The following is an 18,340-nucleotide window of genomic DNA, read 5'->3' on the forward strand; positions in this document are numbered from 1 at the left end:
ATGAAACAACATAGAAGATTAAAAAATAAATCATAAAGTCCAGCCCCAAGACTACTTCTTACCTTGACTTTCCTTCTTTTTTTTTTAAATACCGTTTGTCCAATAAAGTTACGTTAGCAATCAACATACTTTTCCAAATCAATTAAAATATGTCAATTAAATATGCCTGTAATCAAACATTACAAAATTAGAACAACATAACGCAAACATATTACGGATTATCACATAAAAATAATATCAAAGAATTTATAATGTACTTCAAAAAATAAATAAATGAGATACGGTGACGACATTAAAAATAATAATAATTTAAAAAAAATCAAGAAACAAATAAAAATTAATTTGCATAACACATAAAATGAAAAATATAAATTAGATCTATTCACGAATAATAAACATGACTCCAATATTATAAACAAAAATTATATTTATATTTTACATTCCAATATTTAAATATAAATAGCTGATTTATCTTAGCATACAATTATTATTAATACAAATATCTACAATTCAGCCGTAAGCTAAATTTCTAGCCTGTGCAGTCGTACAGATTGATACGCTAGTGTTTACAAATTAAAAGCACCCAGGATGACCTTAGAGCTGACTAGAATATTTACAACCATCCAGGATGACCTTAGAGCTCGCTTTAAGAGGATGCAAGTCATACAACTACACAAATAGCTCAGTACTTTTCTCTATTTATAATCTCCGTGTCTGTTTCTCAAACCAGACAAATCCCCATTGATTTTATACAATTCTAGTCCATGCTTGCATATGAACTTCTTGTGAGCTATAGCTCAGTTGGTTAAGACCGCAGCTGAACTAGATGCTCGAAAAAGTAGATACCTATCTGAGAAGTAATTTCAGCGAGTTTTCTGAACAGAGCTCTATACTTCCCTCTTTAAAATGAAGCCAGATCTCTGCGGTTGAGTTTTTTTTTGTTAGTATTATTGGGCAGACAATTGATGGTGCTGCGTGTGGCCCTCTGATTCCTAGGGAAAAAGCCTTACTGAGATGCAGTCCACTTGCCACAAGCAAAGAAGCTTCCAATTGTGCATCTTCCAACCTTTGCATAAAGGTTTTTTTGGTCTCAATTGGCTGGCAAGGACAAAACGGGCAGCCTATCATACCAAATAAAAAAATATACTTAAGACCATATTACCACAAACTTAGGCTACCTCCAGCAGATCGGCAAAGCCGATCCGTATCCTTGTGCTGTGGTTCTTTGTCGATCCAGCTGATCCGTATCTATCTTCAGCGCCATCCGTTTCGTTTGCTACAGGGAAGTAGGAGATGAGAGAGGGACCACATTTTTCAGAGAAGGGAGTAGCTTGTATTATTGTGCACAACAGATGACTGTGGATTCGAGGAGAGATAGAAAGTAATAAAATGTAAGAAATATAGTAGCTGTTAGAGATGAAAAAATATAGAATACTGTAATACTCCCTCCGTTCCTATATACCAGGCGTATAACTTTTGTTTGCTAATTTCTTATTAGTTGGCGCCTAAGCTTTTTGGTGACAAAACTTCCAAGAATACTCTCTACGTTAACTTCTGTGCTCCCTCGAATAGTGTACTCATTACTGCTCTCTTAATTAGCTTCCATGCATGTCCTCGTTTCTCATCTCCATGCTTCCATGCATGTACTCGCCCTCTACGCTTCCATGCATGTCATTTCTCCCCCGCGCGTATAGCTCTCCACGCATGTACTTGTTTCTCATCTCCACGCTGTCACTTGCTCTTCTCCATTCACCACCTAACTGTGAGAACTCCTGCATGGCGACTAGAGAGATGGCGCCCGGGTCTAACAGCCACGGCGACAGCGAGCGCAGCCATGGCGACGGTGAGCTAGGCCATGGCGACGGCGAGCTAGGCCATGGCGCCGGCGAGCTAGGCCATGGCGTCCAGGCTAAAAAACAGCGAGGATGACGGCAAGATCGGCCATGGCTTGGATTGGCTGAAGAATCTCACCGAGGAGGAGTTCATGGAGTACATCTCTAATTTGTTTGATGAGGATGTCGTCGAGGACGACGATGGCCATGGGAGCGGTTACGAGGGCGATGACGAGAGTGGTGACCACGGCTCGGACGATAGCGACGAAGGGGCCGAGGATGAAGACCTGTGCGCACCTCGATTTGTCTATATCGGACGGTGGCTATTGCGCGCTGGCGGGGCAGATTGCGGCCACGGGCAAGGCGACGAGCGCGGCCACAGGGTAGCCGGCGAAGATGGATTTGTGCCTGACTCACTGCCACCCGATTCAAAGAACAAGGTAATTGGCGACATGCTAAAAATTTTGGTGCCATCGTTGTATCAATGAACTAATGCAGCTTGTATCGAAGAAATGATTGTTGACAATTTATCCATGGACTAGTACTTGTATGGCTAAACAAATGAATTAGCTTGGTTAATTCATTTTCATTTGGTACATGCGTATGGATAAGAAATGTTTGTATGCATGAACTATTCTGATTGCCAGGGAGAGGCCGAGCTCGGTGCATCTCTGAATGCTTGAAGATGCTCACCGAGGAGGAGAGTTGCTTGCTTCCTGGTAACGGTGCTCTTTTGGCTATTCACGGTTATACATTGATAAACATGGTTGAACATTGATAAACGCCAGAAAAATTTCCATAGGAATTCCAGTCCTCCACAAATCCTATGCAATTCCATTGATAAAATTAAACAAGGTTAAACATTGCATGGAATAAACAATTGATAAAATTAACTGAGGAACTCTATTGCCTCGTTTACAATGGACACATCGCATTGCAACCTAATCGGAAGATCACCATGCCTCTCTAACACTTGCTTCCTCAAGTGTGGAACCTTGTAGTGTTGCCCTCCTTTTAGCCGAATGATCTCTCTCATTCAAGATTGATGTGTGAGGAAAATGCGATTGCTCCTCTCGACCGGATACTCGTCGAACGCTTGTAATACCTTCGCGACGATGTCCTCTATACCATTTGGACATGACTTTTGGAACAAAGCTTGTAGTGCCGCAAAAAAACCAAGGTCTAGTATATTTAGGTCGGGAGAGTTCGGGGGCTGTAACATTAACCGAATGTCAAACCCATCAGATGAGTATTTGCATGGCGCGGAGCTGGGCGCGGAGTATTTGTATGGCGCGGAGTATTTGCATGGAGCTGGGCGCGGAGTATTTGCGCGGAGTATTTGAATGGGACTGCACGCGGCGACGGTCTGCATGCAGCAAGGAAGAAGCTACGCGTGAGTATTTGCATGCATGCAGGCGACGGTTCGGCTGCGATGGCATTTAAGCAACCAAGGAAATACTGCACGGGGAGGGTACTTTCGTCCAAAATACGATCGAGCCGGGCGTCATTGGTCTTAGCAAAAACTCTTATACGCCAGGTATATAGGAACGGAGGGAGTAGTATTAAAGGATACTATAATAATATTATATAGAATAAATTTGTAAAGCATCTACTAGAACCTCAGTTTGGTTGTTGCCCTCGCTTAACGCGCCTGACAGGCAGCGCGCTCAAAGGTCCGATTTCGGACGCCTGCAGCTGGCGCTACTGCCTGGCGCCCGAGGTGACTGGGAGGGCACCAACCAAAACGCCCTTAAAGAGTCTATATATACTTCAGCAACACCCCAGCTTATGATTCTACCTGAGGCAGACAACAAAGCACGACAGACTTAGTGACCTACTCAAATAGGAAGAGCTACAGATTCACACTTACAGGATTCTGAAGAGGGCTTCATCAAACACCAAGGGCAGGCATGGAGTACTCAAGAAGGACCCTGCTGCACACTCCATTGTCCGGGCAACCCTCTGGTCCGAGCCAGCCAGTTGCAGATGGCGGGGCTCCTGGAAGCAACTTCGATGCCAACGTCGTCACGATCCTGGCCGTTCTTCTGTGCGCACTGATCTGCGCGCTCGGGCTGAATTCGATAGTCCGGTGCGCGCTGCGGTGCTCGAGCCGGGTGGTGGTGGATCCTGAGCCAAACCCAGTGGCACGGTTGGCTCAGAGCGGGCTGAGGAGGAAGGCCCTCCGGGGCATGCCGATCCTGGTCTACACGGCTGGGTTGAAGCTCAATGCTGCCAACCCGATGTGCGCGATCTGCCTCTCGGACTTTGAGGCCGGGGAGCATGTCAGGGTCCTCCCCAAGTGCAACCATGGCTTCCATGTCAGATGCATCGACCGGTGGCTGTTGGCGCGGTCGACATGCCCAACGTGCCGGCAGTCCCTGTTTGGAGCACCGCAGAAGACCTCTGGCTGCTCTGAGGCAAGCCAGGCCGGGCCTGCGCCTGCCCGCTCTGTTCTTGTTCCACTCAGACCTGAAGGTTTGGTCACTCCTTACGATTTTAGAGCCCTAGTTGTTACATGAAGGATAAGCGATTGGAAAAAGTTTAGAACAAAAATTTGTGTTCCATAGATGCTCCTGCCAATCTGGCTTGTACATTGTGTAGTCTGTAGTACAAAAAGCTGTACAGATTTTCTCAGTTTTACTTCTTGTGTTAATGCTAATTGTTAGGAATAAAGCACAACACAATAGAACACGAGACATGATTTTTACATGAAAAACTCTTACAGGAAAAAACCACGGACGCCAATTGGTGATCTTCACTATATCAAGGATGTGTACAATACAGGAGATTACAATAAACTTCTCACTCTCTCTAACAGCTTACAGGTAGGGGTGGATAATAACGATTAGTCTAATAAGGATTGTTCCGGAACATGGCCTGAAGGTGTCCCTTGTATGGCCCAACAAGAATTCGGATCACAATCCAACAAACTCCACCTTAAGACGAATTCCATCTTGTAGCAAATAAAGAATCATCAATGAACTCCTTTCAATAACAAATATCACCTACGCCAAAAGTCTCTAAGACTCAAACTGTAACACCAACTAAATTTGAGTATAGCTCAAATTTAGTAGCAGAACTGGCTTTGTCATCATATCAGCAGGATTATCATGAGTGCTTATCTTGCATATTTTAATATCACCTTGAGCAATAACATATCGAATATAATGATACCTCACATCAATATGCTTTGTTCTTTCATGAAACATCTGATCCTTTGTAAGACAAATAGCACTCTGATTATCACAGAATATACTAATACAAGAATTATCTCCACAAAGTTGAGTGTACAAACCTCTCAGCCAAACAGCTTCTTTGCATGCTTCAGAAATAGCTATATATTTAGCTTCAGTAGTTGATAAAGCAACAGTAGCCTGCAAATATGCTTTCCAACAAACAGCACAACCATCAATGGTGAAAACATAACCTGTGAGAGATCCCCTCTTATCTAAATCACCAGCATAATCTGAGTCAACATAATCAACAAATCCATCTCTAGATTTTCCAAACTGCAAACAAGCATTAGAAGTACCACGCAGATATATGAAAATCCACTGAACAACTTTCCAATGTTCTTTGCCAGGATTAGCCATGAATCTACTAACAACACTCAGTGCATGAGATAAATTAGGACGAGAGCAGACCATGGCATACATAAGTGAACCAACTGCACTAGAATATGGAACTCTAGACATGTACTCAATATTGTACTCTGACTCAGGACATAGAGCTGAAGATAATTTGAAATGAGCAGTTAATGGAGTACTCCCTGGTTTTACATCATGCATATTGAAACGACGAAGTACCTTCTCAATATAACCTTGCTGACTAAGATATAACTTGCCAGCTTTCCTGTCTCTAATGATCTCCATACCAAGAATTTTCTTTGCTGCACCTAAATCCTTCATCTCAAATTCATTACTCAACTGTGATTTCAATTTGGCTGTTTCTGATTTATCCTTTGCAGCAATCAACATATCATCAACATAGAGAAAAAATAAATAGCTGAACCATTAACAATCTTCAAATAGACACATCTATCATAATCAGAACACTTAAAACCATTAGAGAGCATAAATGAGTCAATCCTCTTATACCACTGTCTAAGAGACTGCTTCAAACCATAAAGAGATTTCTTTAATTTACAGATAAGATCTTCTTTTCCAGGAATAACAAAACCTTCAGATTGATCCATATAAATGTCTTCATCTAACTCCCCAGATAAAAATGCAGGTTTAACATCTAATTGTTCAAATTCATAATCATGCATAGCAACAATACTGAGTAGAATACGAATAGAACTATGCTTCATAACAGGGGAGAAGACATCATTATAATCAATACATGGAATCTGGCTATAGCCTTTTGCAACCAACCTTGCTTTATATCTTAATACTTTATTAAGAGAAATACCCTCATTTCTTTTGAAAATCCACTTTCAACGTACATGCTTCTTCTCTTTTGGCAATTTGACTAAATCCCAAGTACCATTATTTTCAAGTGACTCCATCTCATCTTGCATTGCAGTCATCCAATTATTGCAATCAGCAAAAGTAATAGCCTCATTGTAATTAGAATGTTCTGCATTACCTTCAACTTCTTCTGCACAACTCAGAGCATAAGCAACAATATTACACTCCTCAATTAACCTCTTGGGTAGGTTAATTTGCCTTCTAGGCCTATTAACTGCAATAAAATATTGTGTAGGCTGCACAACGGATGAAGAATGTGGAACACTAGTTGAATCATGATTAATAAATAAATTTTCAGCAATAGGTGTATCTTGGACAATGGCATCTGGTGTACTTTCTACATTAATAAAATGCTCCACCTGCACGCTAGAACTCTGTTGACTCTGAACAAGAGCATTAGACAACATAACAGATTCATTAAAGATAATATTCCTGCTAATCACCACCTTTTGTGTTACATGATTCTACAATTTATAATCTTTAACACCATATTTATAACCAAGAAGCTCTAGGTTTCAATTTACCATTATCAACATGAGCATAAGCAGGACTACCAAAAACTCTCAATTCTGAATAATCAGCTGGAGAACCAGACCATACCTTAATTGGAGTTTTCTTATCAATGACAATGTTGGGTGATCGATTAATAAGATAGCAAGCAGTGGAAGTGGCTTCAGCCCAAAAACGTCTATGCGTATATGCATTGGACAACATGCAACAGGCCCTCGAGATGATAGTTCTGTTCATATGTTCAGCTACACCGTTTTGTTATGGAGTACCAGGAATAGTGTAGTGTCTCACAATGCCTTCAGACTTACAATATGAATCAAATTCATCAGAACAGAATTTCATCCCATTATCAGAACAGATTTTCATTCCAATTGGACGTGGGTTGTTATCACCTATCCTAACAGAACCAGCATCTTGAACAGAATTATAAGTGGTGAACCAATCTCTATGTATGCATATATGAAAAGACGCAGCAGAGTCAATAATCCATTCATCACCACTACTAGCACATCCAGCAAAAGCAACGAGTCTTTCCATCAGAACTATTATCGGAAGTAGCAACATATGCTTTACCTTCTTCATTAGATTTATCTTTCCTCTTTGTTTTATTCTTCAACTTGTAACATTGAGATATGTCATGATTATTTTTCTTACAATACATGCAAAAAATTTCTTTGCCTCTGGACTTTGAACGATCCATGTAACCGTTCGAACTTTTATCTCTTTGGCTATTATGCGAATTCTTCTCCTTTGTCCTGCCACGCACAATCAAACTTCTCCATTGAAAGTAGAGCCATCAGTGAACACCATCTGTTTCATCTTTTCCTTAGCATGCAAGACCTCATAAACTTCTTTCAAAGTTAGTGTATCATGACTGTATAATATGATATCTTTGAAGTTTGCAAAGGAACTGGGTAATGAGCACAAAAGAATAAGACTCAAGTCCTCATCATCATATTTTACCTATATAGACTTTAGCTCAGCAACGATCTCCTTAAAGACCGAAAGATGATTCAATACAGAACCACCCTCCTGTAATTTGTGCGTGAACAACTTCATCTTTAGATGCATTTTACTGGTTAGATCCTTGGACATGCAGATCGATTCCAGCTTTAGCCATAAAGCAGCAGCGGTTGTCTCCTGCAAAACCTCCTGCAAAATATTGTTTGATAAATGAAGATGAATTTATGACAAAGCCTTACGATCCTTTTTCTTTTCTTCATCGGACTAAGACTTCTGATCCTTATTTCTAAATTTATCAAGCGCATCATCCAGATCAATATACGCAAGAACTAACTGCATCTTTACTTGTTATAGAGAAAACCTTGTATCACGATCTAGCAGCAGAATATCATATTTTATAGAAGCTATGACGAAGGAAAAATTAGCAATAAAATAGCATGCAATGCATCTGATACAACCCTATGTGCACGAAGCAATAAATTACAGAAATCCTGATACACTTCGTGTATGTGCAGCAATCAAACCAAAAAAACGTTCCTCAGGTGCAAGTAGCAAATTTGATTTTTTCTTCAGATGTCACGGCTGGGTGTCCTCGGGACTTGATCTTTTTTTTTTAATCTCTTTCCTCCTTGTGGCAGAAAACGAACGCGGCCCCGCAAGTACGAGGCTGCTTCGAGTGTTCGGGACTTGCGCCGGCCAGCAGCTGTTCGCGTGATGGTGGATGACGTCGGCAGCAGATGAAATCGCGAAGCGCGCGAACCCGGCGAATCGATGAGGCGAACGGCGAACCCGGCGAATCGACGAGTCGAGCAGCGAACTCGGCGAATCGACGTAGATGCAATCTCGAACGACGAGCAGACGAAACCGATCCGGCGAAATCAACGAATCCCAGCGACGGGATCCGACGACGAAAACAGATCTATTTTTTTTTCTTATTCTCGTGTGTTTGATTCGGCTCTGGTACCACTTATTATAAATAAAGTATGACAGGATTGAACACGAGACACGATTTTACGTGGAAAATCATTACGGAAAAAAACCACGGGTGCCAATCAACGATCTTCACTATATTAGGGATATGTATAATACAGGAAATTACAATAAACTTCTCCCTCTCCCCTAGCAGCTTACAAGATATATTTATATGGGTGGACAATAGCGACTAGTCTAATACGAATTGTTCCGGAACATAAGCCAAAGATACCCCTTATATACCCTAACAAGAATTCGAATCACAATCCAACATCAAAGATGTGCCGTGAAAAATAGCACCAGTGCTATGGACTTTAGTGAATCACATTTCAATGTGAATTTGAAGAATGGAAAAGGACATGGTTGCAGGTCTAATCATATGACAGTGCTGCACCACCAATCTTGTGATTGGAGATCATACTTTAGCTACTAAGGTTCAAGTTTCAGTGGGAACAGCATATTGATATACAGCCATTGTTAAGAGATCAGGGGCCTTAGTGATCATGTATGTGCTCCCAGAATTGACAGGTGAGCCCACACCCAACTATTCCAGATGCACACTGGCTGTTCGTGTGATCTGCTGCCAACAGAAGCTCGGATTGGCCAATGCTAAAGCTCAGGTGCTGTGTCAAAATGCTATTGCACGCACATGAGGTTTTTCTTCTCTTTGCTCTAAAGGCTGGAGCTAGTGCCTTCTGAGAATCAGCTGGCTTAGCTTTGTAGTTCTAAGAGCATTGGCTTGTGCTCACTGAAAAAGAAAGGTGCCTGGATGCCCACTGAGTACCCAGATAGAAAGATAGGCTTGTTTTTCTAGTGCTGATATGGTTCTGTGGCCCGGACATCTCAGTATGATAATGTTTTGTGAATTTCTTGTCATCAAGAGTTTTGTAATAGCAATACTGCTATTGGAAGGCCCTACTTACCAGATATCAGATATGCCATCGCCTCTTGCAGAAATCTGGCAAGGACATTGTCGCTCCATGCAGGCGAGCGACAGCAAAATCGAAATATCTGAAGTGTGAAAAATTAAACTCAAGAAATAGCCGAGAGATGAGAAGTGGATCGTTTTTCCCCACAAGAGAACACCGCGTAAATCCTATAGCATCGCATTCGTATTTTTCTTGCGAAATTCTTGTGAAATCCTATAGCATTCCACGGCCACAAGGAAGCAGTGAGCGGATCGAGCTGGTGCCTAGCTAGGAAGGGAGGGCTCAGCTCATGCAGAAAGATAACCTGATCGGCAGGTGAGTGGAGGTGTTGTATCATGGCAGGTACCCGGATGACTGATTGGACTGAACATTCGCCATCTGCTTGCCGATCTTGTTCTGAACAAGTAGTGGTTGGTCTCCCTGTCCACCATGCCGCATGCAGGCATGATGCGACGCAGCGGCACCTTCCCGTTGGAGTTGTGTTATATATATATATATATATATATATTTGTAAATATATGCGTTAGTTTTGAAAATTTGCAATTATATACCCCTGTCGCCCTCTACCCGTCAGAAGGGTGGCATGCTACCAAAAAATCTTGAACCAAGAAAAAAAAATCATCATTCTCTGCACCACATCTTTTCGGAATTTTTCATGACCAGTGTTTTTAATTTTGAGAGTATTGAAATCTTATATTTTTATTTTTTTAAACATGTAGCTCGTTGGAAGACGACATGACTTGTAAAATTTTAAATGGACATATATATATATATATATATGCAATTTTCGGATTTAAAAAATAAAAAAATAAAAAAGGTCGTTGGAGTTGCACAGGCCGCCGGTACCGCCGCTGGGCCAAACCGGGCCGTCCAGTGGGCGCCGATTTTCTCGGCTCGCGAAGACGCGGAAAGGAGAAAAAGGGAGACGAAATCACCAGGTGGGTCCACCGATCCTCTCACAGGCGCCTCGGCCAATGACGAAGCAGCATCACGCACCACGCGGATCCGCACTACCAGCAGAGCAAACACCACCGTCCATCTCCATCGGACGGTCATGACCCACCCGGCTCTCCCCCGCCCGCGCCGCCCCAAAATTTTCAGATCCCGCCTTGCCGCCCGCCTACAAATACCCCGCCCACCCACAACCCCAAATCCTCACACCGCAAGCGCGCGTTCGAATTCGAAGCCACCAAATCCTCCAATCTCCTCTCGCGCTCCTCCTCCGATGGCCCGCACGAAGCAGACGGCGCGCAAGTCGACGGGCGGCAAGGCGCCACGGAAGCAGCTGGCGACGAAGGCGGCGCGCAAGTCGGCGCCGGCGACGGGCGGCGTGAAGAAGCCGCACCGCTTCCGCCCCGGCACCGTGGCGCTGCGGGAGATCCGCAAGTACCAGAAGAGCACGGAGCTGCTGATCCGGAAGCTGCCCTTCCAGCGGCTGGTGCGGGAGATCGCGCAGGACTTCAAGACGGACCTCCGGTTCCAGTCCTCGGCGGTCGCCGCGCTGCAGGAGGCTGCTGAGGCGTACCTGGTGGGGCTCTTCGAGGACACCAACCTCTGCGCCATCCACGCTAAGCGCGTCACCATCATGCCCAAAGACATTCAGCTCGCGCGCCGCATCAGGGGCGAGAGGGCCTGAGCGCGCCGGTGGCTCGTGCTGCCGCTTCACATCCGTCGATTGCTCTTTTGTGTTCTTGCTCCCTAGTAGATGGAAGTATCGCTGCTTGCCATGCTGGTAATATCTTGTAATGGTCTGGCGTATTGGTCTCATATGAATGGAATGCGATCGGTGCTCTGCTATTGGCTGTGTTCTTGCAAGATTAGCTGTCCTTTGCTCTGATCTTAGAACGCGGATCATTTGAATTCATCTGTTCTTGTGCTTCAAAGAATCCGGCAAGCTGCCTGGATCTGGATGGAACAATGAATTATTTTTCAGACGTCTGAACATTAGGAAGTGTGCTTTTATATTGGTGGGATGGAGTAATTGTGGATTGGGAGTCCTTTTGTGCTGACTGCAGAGCCAAGCGAGTACATGCTGCTTGCTGACTAGTTCCATTTCGGCTTTGACTACTTTGCCGTTCTGTTAATAATTTCCTGTTTCCGTCACTTTCCTGATAATACTAATGTGACTCTGAGCCAGTGAGTGATGCCAAGTTTAAAGGATAACCATAGGTCAGTTGGTCCTCGCTGTACCCACAAGGCACCAGTGTTATTGATTTTATCATGCATCAGTTTACTGAAGAAGAAACAAAAGGCCAAATACTGCGTCCAATTTGCTTTATCTTACCGTGGGCTTGGTTGGACGTACTAGTCTCGTTCTGGGTGGGATCATCTAAGGATGAGGTCTTATCCTTGCATTTGGTTCGTTAAATCAAACCAAATCATCCTGTATGGAGCAGTACAGATTTTAGGATATTCTATTAAGACGTTGAACGGTTTTGTACGGTAAAATTAGCCGAATGACTCTGTATAAGTTCTATCAACTATGTTAATCAATTGCGACCAATAATAATTAGTGATTATCAATAGTTATTAAGGATTTTTAGTTAAATATTAGTTACAATTAGATATTATTAACTATAACTAATTATTATTGTGGGTATTTAGTGATAATTATTGACAACTTAAGTTATGATTAATTAGAATTAATAATAATTAGTATAGTTTATTGATAGTAATAAATATAAAAATTATTATTTCTATAAAGTAATTAAGTTATATATGGATATAATATATGATTTTTAAACAACTAAACATATTTTTAACATCTCATACATCTAATCAAACACATTCTCGTACCATCTCATATATCCAATTAAATAACTTATTTATACTACCTCATCCAAAACTTTATTTAATGAACAAATGAGATTCAAAATAATTATATCTAATTTAACTTTGTTTAATGAACCAAACACTATCTTACAGCTTACAGTTCTTGACGATGGATTGTATACGTTTGCTGGATTGGACCCACCTCGACCTTACTATAACTACTATATTTATGTTGAAAACAGAACACAGGAAAGACAGCCATATGTCTCTTGTAAATGGGAGCCGAGCCACGTTTGTTTCCCCTCCGCCTGCAGAGACAAACGGGAGGATCATCTTGCCAGTTGCTCTGTCCTTTCAGTTTTTGAGGTTCGAGTCTGATGGGCATCTCAGATTGTACGAATGGAAGGACGACCTGGAGGAGTGGTCAATGCGAGTGGACGCCTTCAAATTACATCATGCCTGTGATCACCCGAATGTCTGCGGGGATTATGGGGTCTGTTCAAATGGTCAGTGCTTCTGCCCGGTTGCAAACAATACATGTACATCATACTTCAAGCAGGTTGACAGTCAGAGACCAGATCTTGGATGGACACCACTAAACCAAATTTCTTGCTGATCTTTACATCAGCATCAACTCATAGAAGTTGCTAATGTTTCTTACTTCAGCTATGGTTATCCAAATGGCTCAATGCAGACCTACGAAGAGAGTTGCAAGCTAGTCTATTTGAGAAATTGCTCTTGCAAAGTTGCTCTGTTTGATTATTTTTTATTGGAATAAGTTCATTTTACTCCTCCAAATTATGTTGTTGGTCCGAATAACCCCTAAATTATTAAACTGCCCATTTTACTCCCCAAACTATCGATAGCGGATCACTTTACCCCTGAGCTGGTTTCGAAAGTAGTTTTGTTGACGTGACTGCCACGTCACCCGGTTTTTTGCCATGTGGCTGTCATGTCTTATCTCTCTCTTTTTTCCTTTCTTCTTCCCGCCCAAGTAGAGGGGGGGGGGGGGGGCGGTAGCAGCTCGACGGGGTGGGCTCAGTAGCACGGACCAGGTAGGGAAGAGCAGAGCACGGGCGGCACAAGCGGGCGGCGCAAGCGAGCGGAGCAAGGGCCAACGGCGACACGCGCGGGCGGTGCGGCCTCGAGCTGTCAGGACGGCGTGGAGGAGCAACGGCACGAAGAGAGAGGGGGCGGCGGCGGCTCGACTGGGTAGCGACCGGCAACGTACAAGGGGCCCGAGCAGTCCGGGTTAGCGCCCTAGTAGTCCGGGTCCGAGTCGATGGTGGGGTTCAAGACGGGCGGCCCCAGCCGGAGAGAGCCGATGGCAGAAAAGGTGGCGCAGCGGCATGCTGCGCACGCAGAGATGCATGCTGGCGTCGGGCTAGAGCCAAAAGGATACGCGCGGAAGAGGAAGAGCAACCCCGCGAAGCTTACCGCAGGCTCACTTGGCTCAGGGAAGTAGCGATGCGGTGGCTCGATGGTGAGGGGTGGAGGTAGTCGGAGTTGGAGAAGATGTCTGCGAGAGCTCAAATCGACGGACGATTCGACGAAATCCGTGTGGGTTGAGCTCGGGCTCGAGATTGGTGGATATGGGCTCGGGCACGACGTATTTGCTCGAGCGACACTTCTCCCTTTGGCGACGGCTCTCTACGTTGTGCTCTGCTGTGGTGTTCCACGTGCGGTCGGAGGTGGTGTCGGTCGACGCCAGGGTGGAGCGAAAGCAGAGGAGGCGCGGGACGGGGCTCGCGTGCGGGCACATCGCGAGTGTCCCGGCGCACCGCTGCTCCTCTGCTTGCTTGCGCCGCCCACGCTCCATTGAACTGTGGTGGCAATGACAGGAATAAGACAGGTATGACAAACAAATTCTACTTTATGCCAGGCATTAGATTGCCCCAGAATGGCAAAGGTATTTTAAATGCATCAAGTGCGAATGAGTGCGAACAAGTTTGTTTGAGTAATTGCTCTTGCACTGCATATTCCTATAGCAAGGGTGGCTGCTCTATCTGGCAAGACGAGTTGCTTAGTGTAGCTGCTGTTGATAATGGAGAAATTCTTTACCTTCGCCTTGCCGCAAAAGAGGTGCGGAGTTGGAAAAGCAATAAGAGTGGAATGATCATCAGTGTTGCCATTGGCACAAGCATTGCCGCTTTGGGTTCCATCTTTCTAGTTGTGATTTGGAGGAGGAGAAAGGGAAAGTGGTCTAATCGCACAATGGACAATGATCAGGGTGGCGTTGGGATAATTGCATTCAGATATGTTGATTTGCAACGTGCAACAAATAAATTCTCAGAGAAGCTAGGCAGAGGCGGTTTTGGTTCTGTCTTTAAGGGGTGGCTAAGTGACTCAGTTGCCATAGCAGTGAAAAGACTTGATAGTGCCCAACAAGGAGAGAAGCAATTCAGAGCAGAAGTGAATTCAATTGGAATAATCCAGCATATAAATTTAGTGAAATTGATTAGGTTTTGCTACGAAGGTGATAGGAGGTTACTTGTGTATGAACACATGCCAAACAGTTCCCTGGATGCTCATCTATTCCAAAGTCATGGTGCAATTTTGGATTGGAACATTAGATACCAAATAGTTCTTGGAGTTGCTAGAGGACTAGCATACTTGCACTATGGTTGTCGAGACTACATCATACATTGTGATATCAAACCACAAAATATACTTCTCGATGGATCTTTCATTCCAAAAGTTACGGATTTTGGGATGGCAAAGTTCCTAGGGAGAGACTTCAGCCGTGTTGTGACTACAATGCGAGGAACTATTGGATATCTTGCTCCCGAATGGATTAGCGGTACAGCTATTACATCAAAAATTGATGTTTATAGCTATGGGATGGTTTTGCTAGAGATCGTATCAGGAAGGAGGAATTCTGGTAAAGAATCATCCAGTAATGATGATCATGCGGGCTATTTTCCTATGCAGGTTGCACACAATCTTCTCGATGGAGACATTGCCAGCCTTATAGATGCAAACTTGCATGGTGATGTGAACTTGGATGAGGTTAAAAGTCGCATGTTGGTGCATCCAAGAGAGCAAGTTTGATCGACCAACTATGGTTCAGGTGGTACAGGTTCTTAAGGGTATAGTTGAGCCCGATATGCCTCCGATGCCAGGATTGCTTCATGCTATCGTTGGAGGCTCACATTTAACGCGAGTTTGTTCTTTTGATTGGCATTGAGTCCAAACTCACGTTACATGTGAGTTCGTCTTATATACATGGTACAATTTCATCTTACATTCAATGTGAGTTTGTCTTATATACATGGTACAGTTTTATCTTACATTCAATGTGAGTTTGTCTTATATACATGGTACGGTTTCATCTTGTCTTGATATGCTGTAATAAGTCATATCTCTGTATGCACCCAAGAGAGATCTTGTCTGAGAAACAAATAGATTTTATACTTGGAAGACCCTTTATGTACCCAAGTGGAGACCTTGTCACACAGATACACTTGGTGATTGTGTCATGTAAGATCGTTATGTTTCTCCAGAGACTTCGACTTGCCAACTGAGATGTTAATGGGTGAAAGTAACATAACTGGTATTAATGATTCAGCATATAAAGTCCCACTATATTATCTACTCGCATCAATCGAAGTTTGTATTTAAACATGGTTTACATGGAATTCAATTCAAATTTATGAACCATAGTAAGTGCAGGTGGTATTACCTGACATGTAAGCTGCTATGTGAAGTGAAAATGTTCGCTGACAATCAATATGAAGCGGCCCATATATAAGAAAAATATCTAAAAACTAAGGGAGATGCTAAATTACAGGTGACTGAAAATTGCCTTTTTTTCACTTGATCAATCTCAGCCCTCAGGTCTGGATCCAACCGTCCAGGACTCATCTTCCACCTCCAATTATCTTCTTCCTCGTGATAGGTCAATTCGTCTTCATCCTGATGCTTGCCCTAGCCCTACCCATCTGCCTCCATCTCCGGCAATGTTCCCCCCGCCACCCGTCGTTGTGCTAATCACTATGTTTTTCATCGCCTGCACCGCTGACATCATCCACCCTACCGTTCTCCACCACTCGCGGCCACCGGTGCCCTGACTTGTCACCCCACCCACCTTCCGTCCCCATCATCCAGCCAACCACCTCCCAATGCAATCCCTCTAAGACCGTCACCGGTGAACCCTCCCCGAACTCTAACCCCCCCCCCCCCCTAACATCACTGCCATTGTGCTTCTTCTCGGCCGGATGTGCAAAATCAACATCAACTATAATCTTATGTGTTTTTCAAAGTCGCCTCGGCCTAGGAAGCATGAAAAAACAATGTTCAATAATAGTTCAACATGTGGTATGGAGTATGGACGTATATATAGTGAATTTATTGTTATCTTAATAAAGTAAAGATTAAAAAGAGGCATCTTTTTCGCTTTCAAAGTCTAAAAATTACTAAGTTAATCGGAGAGAAAAAGTGAAACTAAATCTAAAAACAAAATCTAATGTGATATGGAAATAGAGTCCTATTAAGAAAAGAGAAGTACTTATGAGACGAAGTTGCGTGGAAAAAAATAAAGCAACCAAACGCTCCATGTAAAAAAAGGAAACAGAGTTCTATTAGGAAAAATAAAAGGACAGAAATAAAAGCAGTACCGATGTACCACGTACATTAGCGTAACAGGTATCGATCGTAGCGGCAGTCGGTTCCATGCAAAAGAAGAAAAAGTAATCCCGGCGATAGCAGAAAAAACCGATTTTCTGGGGGAGGCAATCGGGTGCGATTACACGCCGCGGGAGAGGGAGAGGGGTGCAGTGCTGCACAAGAGTTACCCCTTTGTTTTTACTGTAGCAAATTTATCAAACGTAGAAAATAGCAATGACAACATAACTGTCGAGAAAAATCGAATCAAAGAAGCTTAAGAAATTGCAAAAAAAAAAAAAAAAAAAAAAAAACTGTAGCGAATCTAGACGGGAACTACCTTGCTAGTACTGATGATGGGAAAGCTAGTTCTGCATTGTAAACTGCCAGGCGACATGAAAACTGCAACCTGCCTTTTCAATCTACTAGAGGCCACCCATGTGTTCCCTCAGTTTCAGACCAGCAGATGTACAGTGTTTGATACACGTAAAATCAATGTAGAAAATAGCAAATGGAATAAGTAAAAAAAAGAATAATATAATAAAAGAGATATTTGTATACATGAAATTTATAATATGATCATGTAATACAGGTTCTTTTATTAGCTAGATCAACTTCAATCGTCAATCAACACATTTATTTATGTGTAAATCCAATGGTCACAAAACCTATCCTAGACTTTCAAGGAATCAAGTGACTCGTGAATAGCAAATCTGATTATACAGATTTCTCTTGCTTGAACTGATGTATCTAGCTTCTCGCTCTGAGATGAGGTCTTTGAATTTGGGAATTCTTTTGAATAACATGATTTGGATTTCAAATTTATTAAAGAATTTGTGTTCTTTACACTGAATTCTTACAACAGAGTGTGAATAGTTAAAAGATATCGAGAACCCACTATAGCCTAACAACAGGAGGTTCTTGCCGTTACTGACCGTCAGCACTCACCTCTATCTCCAAGTCTCCATCGGATTTTATTGGCACTCTACGAGGTGGGAATCGTCCATGGCCTTTAACGTCTCTCGACCGCTTACGCTATTCTGTGGTCACTAACAGAAGGTGCCCAGCTTCTTCCAAATTAGTAAATGTGTACATGTTGAAACTGTGCCATGGATGATCCGTCTCCGGCAGGTTTGATTGGCAAATCCAATCACCAGGTGCAAGAATTTGGGTAGGTGGGATCACGATCTCTGAAAAGGTCAAAACGGAGGGAAAAGAATGTGTGTTGGTTGGTCATCGTTGATTAAAAAATTAGCCATTTCTTTTTCATGTAATCTGCAGCACGTGC

General features: G+C 43.1%; 3 protein-coding genes and 1 pseudogene across 3 annotated transcripts in view; 3 read left to right on the forward strand and 1 right to left on the reverse strand.

The window, feature by feature from the left end:
- LOC133887986 (protein FAR1-RELATED SEQUENCE 7-like) overlaps positions 1-18,340 on the reverse strand; it is a 38,619-nt gene that overhangs the window by 11,861 nt on the left and 8,418 nt on the right. The window lies entirely within an intron of this gene.
- Positions 3,515-4,490, forward strand: LOC133889091 (RING-H2 finger protein ATL78-like). Its single transcript, XM_062329550.1, has one exon. The coding sequence runs from the start codon at positions 3,743-3,745 to the stop codon at positions 4,349-4,351; it is 609 nt and encodes a 202-aa protein (XP_062185534.1). The 5' UTR covers positions 3,515-3,742; the 3' UTR covers positions 4,352-4,490.
- Positions 10,843-11,616, forward strand: LOC133887988 (histone H3.2). Its single transcript, XM_062328061.1, has one exon. It carries the CDS (start codon positions 10,904-10,906, stop codon positions 11,312-11,314), a length of 411 nt encoding a protein of 136 aa, XP_062184045.1. The 5' UTR covers positions 10,843-10,903; the 3' UTR covers positions 11,315-11,616.
- On the forward strand, positions 14,305-15,637 carry LOC133889465 (G-type lectin S-receptor-like serine/threonine-protein kinase At2g19130; annotated as a pseudogene).

The sequence above is a fragment of the Phragmites australis genome, chromosome 13, assembly GCF_958298935.1.
Source record: "Phragmites australis chromosome 13, lpPhrAust1.1, whole genome shotgun sequence".
Lineage (NCBI taxonomy): Eukaryota > Viridiplantae > Streptophyta > Magnoliopsida > Poales > Poaceae > Phragmites > Phragmites australis.

Bases quoted from the DNA above. Each gene is read 5' to 3' on its own strand.
- LOC133887988 (XM_062328061.1), top strand. From the start codon at position 10,904: ATGGCCCGCACGAAGCAGACGGCGCGCAAGTCGACGGGCGGCAAGGCG.
- LOC133889091 (XM_062329550.1), top strand. From the start codon at position 3,743: ATGGAGTACTCAAGAAGGACCCTGCTGCACACTCCATTGTCCGGGCAA.